This window comes from Octodon degus, unplaced genomic scaffold, assembly GCF_000260255.1.
Source record: "Octodon degus isolate 3935 unplaced genomic scaffold, OctDeg1.0 scaffold00115, whole genome shotgun sequence".
In the NCBI taxonomy this organism is placed as follows: domain Eukaryota; kingdom Metazoa; phylum Chordata; class Mammalia; order Rodentia; family Octodontidae; genus Octodon; species Octodon degus.
This window is the reverse complement of record NW_004524691.1, coordinates 1568699-1582908: the sequence shown is the minus strand read 5'-3', so window position 1 is coordinate 1582908 and position 14210 is coordinate 1568699. Positions and strand designations below refer to the sequence as shown.

The window sequence follows — 14210 nt, the reverse complement described above, 5'->3', positions numbered from 1 at the left end:
GCTCAGTAGAATAAGTGCTTGTCTGGCAAGCACAAGGGCCTGAGTTCAATCCCCAGCTCCAGCCCCCCAAAAAAAAAGAAAAAAAAAGATGACTTTCTATGTTGTATATACACGTGTATTATTTTGTGTTTTCATTTCCCCTGTCTCCTTTTTTTTTTTTTTTTTTCAAAACCAGGGATTGAACTCAGGTCCTTGCGCTTTCCAGGGAAGTGCTTATTCCACTGAGCCATCTCCCTGGCCCACCCCTGTCTCTTTTTGCTACTTTAATTTTCAATGTATGAGATACTAAGAGAGGTGCCACCTCCTTTGGAGGAAATAAAAGAATACAGACTGTCATTGTAGGAGCCTCAAACACATTCTTCTGAGTGGAAGAACGCCAGTGCAAAACCTAAAGATTTTGTGCTAATTGGGATTTCTTGCATATTTTTTCTGTTAGATTCTCTCCCTCCCTAATAGGGAACTAGTTTTTCTTCTCTCTCTCTCTCTCTCTCTCTCTCTCTCTCTCTCTCTCTCTCTCTCTCTCTCTCTCTCTCGCTCTCTCGCTCTCTCGCTCTCTCGCTCTCCCTCTCTCCCTCTCTCCCTCTCTCCCTCTCTCCTATCTCCCTCTCTCCCTTTCCTTTTTGAGACAAGGTCTTGCTGTGTAGTACAAGCTGGCATTGAACTGGCAGCAGTCCTCCTGTCTCAGCCTTCAGAGTGCTGGGATTACAGGTGTGTTTCACCAGGCTCAGTTTTTCCTGGTTTCTGATCTAACCTTATTTCTTTTTTTAAAATTAATTTTATTGAGAAACAAATAATAATGGCACAGTTTCAAAACAGGATAGTAGGACAGTTACAATAATTAATACATTGCATATTGTTGTCTTTGTAGTAGTTATTCATAGGACAAGATGCAGACATGACCTTATTTTTTTTGTAATGATAAATAGATATTTGTGTATCTTTGAAAGTTTTCATTTTTTTCCTTACACAAAATGTAGCATATGCAATTTATATATGTATGTATGTATGTATGTATGTATGTATGTATGTATGTAAAGACAGAGTGTCACTTAGTTCAGATTAGCCTTGAACTCACTATATAACCCAGGCTGTTCTTGAACTCATGGCAATCATTCTGTCTCAGCTTCTTGAGTGCTGGAATTATGGGCATGTGCCTCCATGCCTGGCTAGGTGACATACATATATCTGCTTGTTGACACCTCCCCTAACATCTACAGATTTCATAATCTCTGTTCATATGGGCTTAGGTTTATACTGTGCAGTACCCCCTTGTGTGTATATACATATTATTTTATTCAACCAGTCTCCCATGTAGGGTCATGTTTGCCCTAAGTACCAGTGGAAGAGTTTAATGTAATGAGGGGAAGATGGAAGAGAGAAGGCAACACTACAGCGTCATTTTAGGAACCTCAAAAGCATTATGTTAAGTGAGGGAACACCAGCACTAGAGGCTGAAGACTGTGATTCCTGCGTGGGAGGACAGACATAGGAGAGGCCATCGGTGGGGATGGGAGGCGGGTCAGTTGCTGTCTAGCGCTCAGGGTAGACATGCAGAGTGACTACAGATGGACACAAGTTGCTCAGGGGATGATGGAAACGTTCTGAAGTTGGAATGTCATGCTCTTGTGTGAATTTTATTGCATAGATTGTGCGTCAATAAAGTGCTTAACAATATTCCTGACAATGTGATTATCTCCTGTTCAAACATGGCTTTAAAATTTCACACTCTTTTGTGTCAAGTTCCAGGAATCTTCCTCCAAATGGGATATACTGTCTTGTATGCTACTGCAAATCAGAAATGCTGTTTTTATAGCATCTTCTGCTTGAGGGATTTAATGAACTGATAATCCCTAAGGGAGTTTACTGGTTTTAAACTGAGTGTACCAGAAAGCGTTGATTTAATCCTTTAAAAGGGCCACGTTCTAAGGGACCTTGCAGGCCACAGTTATGCCTTTCATTTCATAGATGAGGCTGTTAAGAGTTTTAGAATTCTTATTATGTATAAAGTTAGGAATATAGCCCTCAATTCATCAGTGCTGCTCTTTAAATATTTATGCTGCTCTGGTAGGAAACGTTAAAATGACAATTATTAAAACTATCGAAACATGGAAAGCTGTTTACAGTACAAATGAAAAAAAGCAGAGTGCCGAGTGGCTTGAATATTGTGGTCTCGGCTGAATGACTGTAATTCGGAGGTCCGGGGCCTAGCAGAAAGCACGTGTGTGACACTGGGCTGGTAGGCCTTTCCCCCCTAATACTCTTAGATATGGCTGAACTGAATCATCTTGTCTTGTAAGAATATTAAAGTTGCTACACAGGGCCTGTGGGCTCACGGGGACGATGTGCACCACATGGGCAGCTGACTCCATGTCTGTGCTTTGCAGCCTTTTGCAGAGCGTCTCCAGCATAGCTTGTGACGAGGTTGCATCACTCTGAGCCATGGGAACCCTTCTCTGTTTTAAAGTTTCCCCCTCACCTGCTCAGTACCAGGGATCAAGCTCAGGACCTTGCACTTGCCATACAGGTGCTGAAACTGATGAGTTATATCCCTGGCCCTGATTTTTTTTTTTTTTTTAAATGTATTTAGTACAAGGTATACAGGGTCTCACTACACAGATTGGACTCCTAGTGATACTTCTGCTTTCAGCTTTGCAGGCTCTGGGATTACAGGCGCGTGCCACCATGCCCAGTCTCAGTTGCTGTTTCAGTGCACCCTGGGGGTGGGGCCAGGCCCAGCCCGGCACGCCCAGGATTGAACCCCGGTTGCTGAGCTAACTGGCTGGCCCATCCCTTCTCTTGTTTCCCTGCAGTGCAGCTTTCCTTATCTGTTGTGCAGCTTGCGACCTAGAGAGAATGGAGAACGAAGTTGCGAGGGGACAGTAACTGCTGTCGTCCATGTCGACTGGAGGCAAAACAGGAAGAAATTGGCTTATGCTGACACATAGTGATTTAGATAAGATTGGAAGAGTATTTGCCTCTATCATTGCTGATCTCTTGCCCTTCTTTTTAAGCTGTGTATTGAGTTACAAAAAATGATTCAGAGTGCTTCTTCTTGGTTAGATTAGCAAGTGCACAAGGTTGTCTCCTGGAAAGTGTGAGGAGGAGGGAAGTAGGTTAAATTTCACTCAAGACTTCACTGATTCAGTTTTCAATATAGAAATGGCTTTTATATAAGGGAATAGTTAGAGGGAGAGTGTAAAGCCATTACATAAATACATTGAGCAGCACACTATTTCATTTTGTTTTTGAGAGCACAAAATGGTAAAAGAAAAACAAGCATTAGAAGCAATACAGAATTTCACTAAACAAAATAGTAGGAATTCAAACAATGATTGCTGTATTGCATGATATTATCTTCAAGCCAGTTATTTAGATTATGATATAAATGTGAAAGATTGGTTTAAAGAAAAAGTGAAGCAATAACAATAAAGTTGTAAGAAATTTAAAAGAAGAAAAATAAGAATTAAGAAGAAAAAGAATTTAAGCAATAAATTCTCCTTTCAAAAGACCGGCAGAAATCAGAAGTATAATTATCCAAACTATTGTGTACATACACCTAAATATGTCTTTCCCCCTTCTTTCTTTCTTTTGCCCTTTTCCTCATCCCCGTTTTTCTTTCTTATTGAACAAATTCTTTCCCTTTCACAGTATCTGTTGTACCTTTCTAGTTTTACTTACTCCTTCAGGTTCTCACACTAGAGAGATAATATGATGCTTGCACATGTGGATCTGATTCATTTCACTTACCACTATAGTCTCTAGTTGCATCCATTTATCTACAAAAGCCTCAAATTTATCTTTTTATATCTAAGTCATACTCCACTGTGTAAAACTATCATATCTTTTTTATTCTTTCCTCAGTTGATGGGCATTTGGGTTATTTCCAAGATTTAGCTATGATTATGCTGCTGTAAACATGGGTGCACATGTATCGTTGTGGTCTGATAATTTCAGTTCTTTTGGGAAAATATCTAGGAGGGGAATAGCTTTCTTGAACGATACTTTAAATCCTAGCTTTTTGAATAATCTCTATACTGATTTAGATAATAATTGTACCAGCCTGCACTCCCACCAGCAGGGCAGAAAGGCTCCTTTTTCCTCACAGCTCCTCCAGCATTAGGATTGGTTGACTTCTTGATGATAGCCAGTTTTTCTGGCATAAGATTGTATCTCAGCATTGTTTTCATTTGCATCTCTTGAGTGACCAATGATGCTGAGCATTTTTCCATATATTTATTTGCCATATGTAGCTCTTCATTTGTGAAGTGTATATTCATCGCAGATGCCCATTTTTGATTTGGGTCTTTGAATTTTAGAGGCCTAATTATTTATTTATGTATTTATTTTTGCAGAACTGGAGATTGAACTCAGGCCCTTGTGCTTGCCAGGCAAACACTTATTTTACTGAACTATTTCCCCGGTCCCTGATTTTTTGTTTTTAAATTCTTTATATGCTCTAAATAGAAGTCCCATTGATTAAAGAACAGTCCACTGTAATTTTTCCCAATTCATGGGTTTTCTTTTTACTCTGTTGGTGATTTCGTTTGATGTGCAGAAGTTTTCAAAATGATGAGATCCCAGTTGTTGATTCTTTGAAGTATTTCTTGTACAGTTTGATTTTTGTTCGTGAGCTCTCTACCCCATGTCCTTCAGATTTACTTTCTGTTCCAGAAGATTTGGTGTTTCAGTTTTAGTATTTAAAGTTTTGATCCATTTTGATTGAAGTTTTGAAACAGCACAGTATTTTAGACCCCCATTACCGAGATCCATCTAGCGAATCTCTCATTGCTGGTGGATGATGTTGTAACTCAACAATAAGGCAGGCTCAAAAGTTTAAAAAGCACTTTATTTTAGCTGGTACCCAGTGGCAACACCTGGCACAAAGTGCCTAAGTGCGCACTGAAAGGGGGGAGCGTGGGGTTTATAAAGCTTAAAACCACAAAGCAGGCGGGGGGAACAACTCGAGAAGTTCAAAAAGTCATGGCGTCTGTTGTGACTAATATGGTTATAGGTCTGGAGTGGGCTTGGGAAACAGAAGTCACATTGGAACTCAAGGGTGGGATGGAGGCTTCAGGAAACAGGTATTCTGTGAGACAAAGCACATATTGGAACTCAAGGATGGGATGAGGGGCTTGGGAAGCAGGAAGTCACATTTTACAGCAGCTGACATGGTTCACTAAGATGGCGCATACAGAACAGGATGGCGGTGCTTTGGTCAGGTTGTAACAGATGAAAATTTTTTTTTTTTCCTCTTCATTTTATGTATTTTGTTACAGGGTCTCACCTCACAGCTCAGACTCACAGTAATCCTCCTGTTTTCAGCCTCCACAGAGCTAGGATTACAGGCCTCCATCACATGCCCGGACTCAGTTGCAGGCTCAGCGCGCCCCTGGGGCAGGACCAGCACAGCATACAGGACTGGGCATCAAACCCTTGTCCCTGTGCTTGCCAAAGCAGGTGCTTAGTCTGCTGAGCTATCTTGCTAGCCTTGGATGAAAATCTTAGTATGCTACAATCTCTCATGCGCCACAGCCCACTGCCTAGAATCATCCTGCCAATTAGCTTTCTAGTCACTCTTCCACAGGTGCAGGCTCACCCTTTCTTTTCTCTGTGATCATAGTCTTAACCCAGGCTTCAAGGTTGCTGTCTTCTGACTACACTTTCCCTTCCTAGAGTCTACTGTATTCTTTTCTTTTAAATTTTATTTATTTATTTATTTGTGTGTGTGTGTGTGTGTGGCCAGCTCAGCCCACCAGGGGGCGGGGCTGGCTGGCATGTGGTGCTGGGGGATTGAACCGCGGTCCCTGGGTTTTGCTAAGCTTGTTCTAAGTATAAGTAGGTGCTTTAGACCACTGAGCCATCTCACCAGCCCCTACTGTATTCTTTTCTATAGCTTTGTTAAGTATTTCTGTCTGTGCTTCTGACTTGGCATTTATTTCTAAAGATTCCAGTAATAATAAAACTAAAATAATTCTGTCTTAATTATCAGCTTGTTGTAATGAAATAGCATAGACTGCATAGCTCAAACAGACACTTCTTTCTTGTTGTGCCAGAGGCTGAAAAGTCCATGCTCAGGGATTGTCCAATTACCTGCCTGGTGAGGGTTCTCTTCCTGGTTTGTCTACTAAGTGCTTTCTTGTTGCTGTATCTTCCTATTGCAGAAAGAAGGGAAGAAGAAAGGGGAAGTAGGGGAAGGAAGGGGAAGGAACATTCTTCCCCTCAGGACACTAATCCTGTCACAGACCTCTCCCTCCTGTGGTCTCCTCTGAACCTGATCACCACCCAAAGGCCTCACCTCCTGACAGGCTCTTGTGGAGGGTTAGGCTTCAGCATTGTATTTGGTGTGATAAGCGTTCTGTCCATAACAAATAGCAACCGTGTATATGGTTTATGATGTGCCAGGTAGTGTTTTCAGCACCTTTCATTGATTAACTCATTCAATCTTTACTATAATTCAAGATGTAAACTTTATATTATTATCCCCATTTTACAGATAAAGAAATGGAAGTACAGAGTTTAAATAACTTGCTTAAGTCCTACAGCTATTAAGTTGTAGAGCTGGAATTCTATCCCAGTCTGGATTCTGACTGTGTTCTCAACCATAGTTTTAAAGGTTGTCATTCTCAGTAGGAATATAAACTGTTACAATGGTGACATCTTGGTGTGACCAATCAGCAGCATGTCTTAAATCTCAGCTGTTAAAATGATTCAGTTCTGTTTTCATTCAGTTATGTTCTCAGGATTTGTGTTTCTCAGAAGGGACTCAGATTTGCTGTAAACTTAAGTCAGATGGCTGTTCCCTGTTTGGATGATTGACAGCACAGGACATGAGCAGGGCATGTTTCCAAGGGAAAAGCAGGGCCCTATGCCCAAGAAAGGAGAAATTGGCCGAATCAGCAGAGGCCTACTTACAGCAAGGTTCATTTCAGAGCAGAAGGGATTTAAGTGACAACTTTGATTTAAACAATAAATGCTTTGGCTATTGCCTGAATTTAAATGTGTGACAAATGTTTTACATTTAGTTCTAAAAAATTAGCCTTTCCTGGTTACCTGAGAATTCATTTAGCTGTTTTCAAACATATTAAAAAATATAATAACATCAATCCACAGGTAACCATCTTCAAGCTTTAATAATTATCAACATTTTGCCCAGCTTATCACTATTTGTTGCACTTTATTTTTTCTTCAACTTTTTCTTAGCACCTGTGTGCAGTACATATATTTATACCCCTGTGTGGAGTTGGTATGTGTACATAACATTTCTTAATTCCTTCCTCCATCCCCTGCCCTCTCCTCCTGTTGATCCCTTTCCCATTTGAAAAGATCTATGTACCTAGTTCCTTTTATATATGTTTTATTTTGCTCTTTATTTATAATCTGGACTTCTCTTATAAGATATACCAAGTAATATTTAAGCTTGTGTGTCTGATTTATCTCACTTAACATTACGCTCTGTGGTGCATCCATTTTTCTACAAATGGTTCAGGTTCATCTTTCCTTATGGCAGGGTAGTACTATACTGTACGTATGTGCCACATTTTCTCTCTCCATTCTTCTGTCAGTGGATATATAGGCTGCTTCCAAGATGTAGCTATTATGGATTATTTGCTGCACTTTAAGACATTATTATAAGATGGTTTTATAACTTGCTGTATAAAGATTCATAAGATTTAACATGCCTGAAAATTTGTTTTAGAAACATAAATCCAAGTATCAGGTTGTCATTGAGAAAGAGAGAAACAAATATAGCCCTATACATGAATAATGCATTATTTACCTGAGAATAGAATTTTATTTTTATCAATGCTTTTACTGGCTTGATCAATCAATTCCTTAACAACTCTGTTTTCAGATTACCTCTACCAAATTTGTCTAGTAATCCCAACAGTCTCTGGGCACGAATTGGCCGTTTTATTTGACTATAAGCTCTGCCTACAGATGGGCGTGTGCGTTGTGTGACAGCTGACTGTGCTATGGTTTCTTTGTAGTTGAAAGATGCATGAGCGTAATGCAGTCCGGGACGCAGATGATCAAACTGAAGCGTGGGACCAAAGGCCTTGTACGGCTCTTTTACCTGGATGAGCATCGGACCTGCCTGCGTTGGCGACCGTCTAGGAAGAGTGAGAAGGCGAAAAGTAAAAGCAACTTGTGAATTCTTTGCTTGGACTAACACAGTAATACATGGGTAACACTGGGTAGGCTCTGTGGAAGCTCCAGATCTATGGAACTTGCACGTAGTTGCAAGTTTTGAGGTCAACTGGTCATGGATGTAGAGACAAATGATGACCGTTGGTGAGGAGCTGAAATTATTAAAAGTTTTCTTGTCCTTGCATGTTGTAAATGGTAATATTTCCTGTATTGGAGGTGTGATGTGTGTTTTAATTGGGATAGAAGATTTTTATAGGTGAGACCTTTTATTTTTCTCTAAAAAGTAAAGGATATCATAAATCCAGTGGGTTTTAAATATATTGCTATATTCCTTGCACAGTCTAATTAATGAATTACCAACACTGTTTTAATGGTGTCAAGTAAAACTGTTTTGATCTGACTCGTATTACTTAAAGCTCCTCTCTTCCACACTGTGTTAGTCAGTGTCCCCCAGAGAGATGAAACCAGTAGGATGGAGAGATAGATAGATAGGATTTTTATTAAGGGTATTGACTTGTGCTTATGGAGGCAGAGAAGTGTCACAATATGTCATCTGTAAGCTAGAGAACCAGAGGAGTCAGCAGCATGACTCAGTCTGAGCCTGAGGCCTGGGACCAGGGGAGCTAATGTAACTCTCAGGCTGAGGTTGCCTGGGCTGCTGCTAAGAGTCTGGCTCTCTGGGCATCCCTTAAGCCAGGCAGGTGGGCACTGTAGAGAAGCTACTGTGCCCACCTTGTGCGCTCAGCACCAAATCCTTGGTGGGGCTCCTGTAACTTTTCTCACATCGGCTTTTTCCTTCCTGTTTTCATGGTAACCATGTGGGTTGAGTCTCCTCACCTTGTGGGTGGCCTATTGTAAAGTCTCTGAACCAGCCTCCCTTTTGCTACTTTCTTTTATCTCTATTAGTAACAGAAGAACTTGGCTAAATGAACCTTGTGACAAAGAATGTTATTAATTCATCTAACAAAAAGCTCAGTGGTGGGAAAGCCCAGGTGTGGGCTTTAGTCCCTCATTCTGTTCCCTGTAGTGTGCCTGGCCATTGCAGCCACAGCAGTGGCGACATAGCTGCAGTAGTTCTGGGCCTCACAATTAGATAGAACAATGAGGAGGAGAGGAGAACCCCTCTCTAGACCTTTCCTTCAAGCAGACTATCCCATGTCTGCTTGGCTAGAATGAAGTCACAAGTGCATACCAGAATCCAAATAAATAAACACAGGGCTACTCTAGTGGCTTAAATCAGCCAAGACTTTCTCTGGGTTGAGCACAGGCCTATTTTACTGTGAGTCAGGTGAGCTATGTGGGAATCTTGATACAACTGGGGTCCCGCTGTGAAGGTAGAGTGAGGAATAGTTTGTACTGGCAAATGATGGGACATGCAACACTTCCAATGCTTACTTGAAAATTAACAATAAAGGAAAAATGATTTTACTTGATGTTATCCTAGTCAGCAATTCTCTGACACGAAACTTCAGTGTTCCAGCGTCGCATCACTTCCTACACAATGCAAATGGTACCATTCTAGCGTCTCCTCCATCTAGCCTTATTTGTCTTTCCAGATTCATCTCCCATTTTTGTTTCTCCTGAGTTCTTGGTACTGGCATAGACCTCTTGTTTCTGCATCTTCCTGCCCCTTCCTTTGAGAAGACACCTTGCTCCTGCTCTCCAAACTTGGCTTTATCTTCACCCCCACAGCAGTCTCTCTGTGGATGCCTGTTTTGTTAGCTGTGCACTATGGGTGCCAGTAACTTTTCTTCTTTCCAATTTTTAAGTTATCCCATGCATTTTAGAAAATACCAGTCACCTTCAGGTCTTTGTATAACTTTCTGCCATATTGTAAACTATAAATTTGACTCACTTTTTTTAAAACCAATTTTCATGTCCTCATGAGTATATCTATTTTTTATTAAAAGTTTCAACACATTTTGAATCATTGACTTGGGAGGACACTGTCAAGCATGTGTGGAGAAGTGGGCTGGAGGTAGAGTGTCTGGCTTGCATGGCCTCCTAGGTCCATTCTCAGCACCATTACAGAAAATTTGGAAAAACAATTATGTGAAGATGTTTTCTTGCAGGAAAAACAGGGAGAGTGTTCTAAATTTAAAACTACAACCTGCTGATGACAAGTCTTTTCATACTTTTTTATATTTAAAATGATGTTGCATTTCTTGTTTTTTGAGTGTGTGTGCATGCAGGTGTGTGTGTGTTTTGGGGGAGTGCTTTATTACTCAGCACTCCTTTTTTATTTATTTTTATTATATTCATAGCCCTTTTTATTCATTTATTTTTATTTTGAAAGAGTCGCCACCCTTCTGCCTTAGCCTCCTGAGTGGCGTGGGATTGTAGGCCTGTGCTGTCATGTCTGATACTTTTCTTGTTTCTAGCTCAGCACAAGTTAAGATCTTTACCTGCCAGTAACCGTGTGTCTGCTTCCCTCCCCAGTCCTTATCGACTCCATTTACAAAGTCACTGAGGGCCGGCAGTCTGAGGTGTTCCACAGACAGGCTGAGGGGAACTTGGATCCCAGTTGCTGCTTCACCATCTACCATGGCAACCACATGGAGTCTCTGGACCTCATCACTTCCAACCCCGAGGAGGCCCGCACCTGGATCACAGGACTCAAGTACCTGATGGCTGGCATCAGTGATGAAGATTCTCTAGCCAAGAGGCAGAGGACTCATGACCAATATCCACTCGAGCTTTGCCTTTGAGTTACGTGTGCGTGTGTGTGAGATTAGGTGAAGTGAGATTAGACTATACTCTGTTCTGAGTTTAAAGCCACTCTCCTTTTTGACCTTTTCTTCTGTCCTTTGTACCCTTCCCTCGCCTAGCCTCTTTCACTCCATGAAGACAGATACATAAATCTACAGAGACCTAAGACTGAGCTCATGAGCAAAATTCTTCAGATAATACTGAATTTAGCTCCACAGTTTTAGAGATTTCCAATTAAATCTCTAAAATAAATATTGCCTTTTTAAATTAGTGGAGCATTCATTGATAGTAACAGTGAAAGCACTGATTTGGGTTAGCAAAAATGCTGTTTAATCACAGCCAGCTTACTTTAACAAATAACTTTTAAAGTTTCAATTATGTAGCAGGCTGTAAACTCCTTTCTGCTTTTTCATTTAGTTTAGGAACTAAATTGATAAATACACATGAGGAAGTTATTTTCTACTTATCCTTTCTAAATAGCTCGAGAAGTGAGTATCTTAGTCAATTCTTGATGAGACGCATTCAGTGGTCTTGCAGTGTACAGAGATGCATGGTGCACTCTCATCCCCTGGGGCCGCCTTCCAGCTCGGAGTGTGACAGGGCCTTCTTGGCCTCGCGTCCTTGTCCTGGAAGTGAGTGTCTCTGGGCACTGGCTGCGTTGCTTCTTTTGTTTATTTTGAATGACCTTGACATTCACATGGCCTGTCTGTGTAGGGGAGAGTGGGGTTTCCTTGGTGACCTTGGTAGTGTGTCCCCAATTTCTTAGGAGTGGTGATAAATCTGAAGTGCTCTGTCCACCTCCCTCACCCCCACCCCCATTACTCAGGGCATGGCAGGAGCGGAGGGACCACAGAGTCCATGGAAGGAGCTTGGCAGCGTGAGGCCCGAGCTGACTGATGAGCCTGCTTTCATCAGCCTTACCACGTGCAGAGCAGTGCAAGTGGGATTCATGAGTGAGTAAAACACACGTGCAGAAACTAACTCTGTGTGTCTCAGTCAGATTCTTAACCTTTAATGTTTTGGAAAAAAATAAAATCACTAAGTTTAAGAATGACTTCTTGTATAAGGAGCAGAAACTGTATTAAAGGTGCTTTAAGTGATAAAGAAATCGCGTACACCCCCTCCCCCAGGTGAAGTGGCACATTCCTGTAATCCCAGTGCTGGGGAGGCTGACAACAGGAGGATCATTATGAGTGCGAGCTGCACAGAGAGACCCTGTACTGAACACATTAAATAAATAAATAAGATAGATAAAGAGCTCAACTGTGTCTTAAATGAGAGTGCTAAGCTGGGGCAGAGCTTACCAGAGCTGACCAGTCCAGGTCGGCTGCCGTAATCAAGACAGCTGGAGCATCCTCAGGAGCTCCAAACAACTCTGCTAAAGATAGTGAAGTTTCTACCAACAAAGCTTCTTATAAAGCAAAGAAAAACTTCCAGAGCACCCCAAAGAGACCTTTCATCCTTAGCCAGAATTACAATGTCAGATCCATTCCTGAGCTGACCGTAATAAGAGAAATTACTTGATACAATTAGAATTTGACTTATTTCTTCTTTTTTAAATTTATCTAGTACAGGGTCTCAGTACACTGCTCAGACTCATAGTGATCCTCCTATTTTCAGCCTCCCCAGAGCTGGGATTACAGGCGTGTGCCACCACACCAGGACTCGGTGGCCCATTGCGCATGCCTAGAGCAGGGCCAGCATTGCATGTGGTACAGGGGATCAAACGCAGGTCCTTGTGCTTGCCTAGGCAGGCACTTAGATCACTGAGCTGTCTCCATGGCCCTTCCTTTTTATTTTTTTTTAAAGAAGACATCAAAGACCTTTTTTTAAAATGTCAGTTCTACCTAATGATATTTGTCATGTTAGAGATTAAATCAAAATTTAAAAATTCAATTCATTTGTATTTTTATGAAAATGACTTTCTCAAAGAAAAATAAATTAAAAGCTATGTCACTGGAGTGTTTTGCAAGTATCTTTAATGATCAGCTTAATATGTAGAGCATGCAAGTTCTCATAGCTACTTCTGCATTCAGTTTGCTCTGATGTGTTATTTTAGGTTGAAATGCATCAGAAAATGCAGCCTCAGGTAGGCAGAAATTGGAAAGCCTCACTGTGTCCGAGCTGCTGCAGGACTTTGAAGATAGTTATTCTGAGGCCCCATGATTCACCCCTACGCTGTACCCCAACCACTAAAGCACATGGCTCTAAGTCTACAGTTCTAGGAAGGTGGGAAGGCAATGGTTATAAGGTAGATGGATAATCAGCCCTGGGATCTGTTGTCCTTTTCCAGTTAAGAGGCCTTGATGGTTTATACCTAGATGTTTCCCCCAAGTCTCATGATTCAGGGGTAAGCTTTGGGGAGGTCGTGGCTCATGGCAGTGGGATCTCACCAGTGGATTCGTCACTGATAGGTTTAAGGCTGAATATGATGTTGGCAGATAAAGCCTGGTTCAAGGAGCTGAGTCACTGAGGGTGTGGTCAGAATGGGTCCATCTCTTCCCCTCTCCCTTGATCTTCCTCTCAGCTGTCTATCTGCCATGCCGTGAGTTGTCTCTCATCTGCCGTGCCCTGCTACCATGCCATCTGCCTTAGAGCCAGTTAGCTATACACTGAGCTCTCTACAGACTGTGAGCCAAAAGGAGCTCCTCCTCCTTTAAATTGTGGCTGTCTGGCCTTTGCAGCAATGAGAAGGTAACTAAGACAGTAGGATACATTCAAATATTGCAGAGCCCTTAGTCAATGACATATCTATGAAGTCTTGAAATAAATTAGTAAAAGGTGGGCATAAATTGTGAAGCCTTTTTGCTTTATTGCTTAGCGCTTCTCCTAAACCTGATTTATTTTTCCATGTTTACTGGCATTTGAAAGTATTCATATTGATTTCACCAACTGTAAAGCTGAGGGATTTAATATTCTAAATTATGTTATCTGGAAAGCAAACACACCCCAGAACTGCACAGGGGAATGCTTTTGTAGGAAACTGAGAGGCAGCTGATGTTTGTCAGTGACAGGGGTCACTGGAAGAAGGGGAAGATATTAACACATGGTAAAGAAAAGCTGAAATACAAATATAGGGGAAGTTATTGAGATGGAACCATTCTCATACTAATTTGTCCAGGTTTGATAAAGTTTTAAGCGGTATCTTGTTAACAGAATGACATCCTTGACTGGAATACATTTAATTACACTAATTGAGAACAGATATGGGATGTTCATGATTAGACTTCACTTGCAGCTGAAACTTTCATGTGTGGATAAATAATGAGAATGACCAGTCTTAAATGGCTGAGGACAAAAATCCACCCAATCCAAAGTGCATTCTGCACTGTAGCCATATTGAGTGGAGATGG

At 41.3% G+C, this 14210-nt stretch overlaps 1 protein-coding gene across 2 annotated transcripts in view; it reads left to right on the top strand.

Annotated features, from left to right (window-relative positions):
- Positions 1-14210, top strand: part of Plch1 (phospholipase C eta 1) — a 284974-nt gene that overhangs the window by 158154 nt on the left and 112610 nt on the right. For both annotated transcript variants that reach the window (XM_004639820.3, XM_004639818.2), the window contains exons 3-4: positions 7989-8135; positions 10588-10831. In XM_004639820.3, the coding sequence (XP_004639877.2) occupies positions 7989-8135; positions 10588-10831 (391 nt within the window). The remainder of the gene's footprint in view (positions 1-7988; positions 8136-10587; positions 10832-14210) is intronic.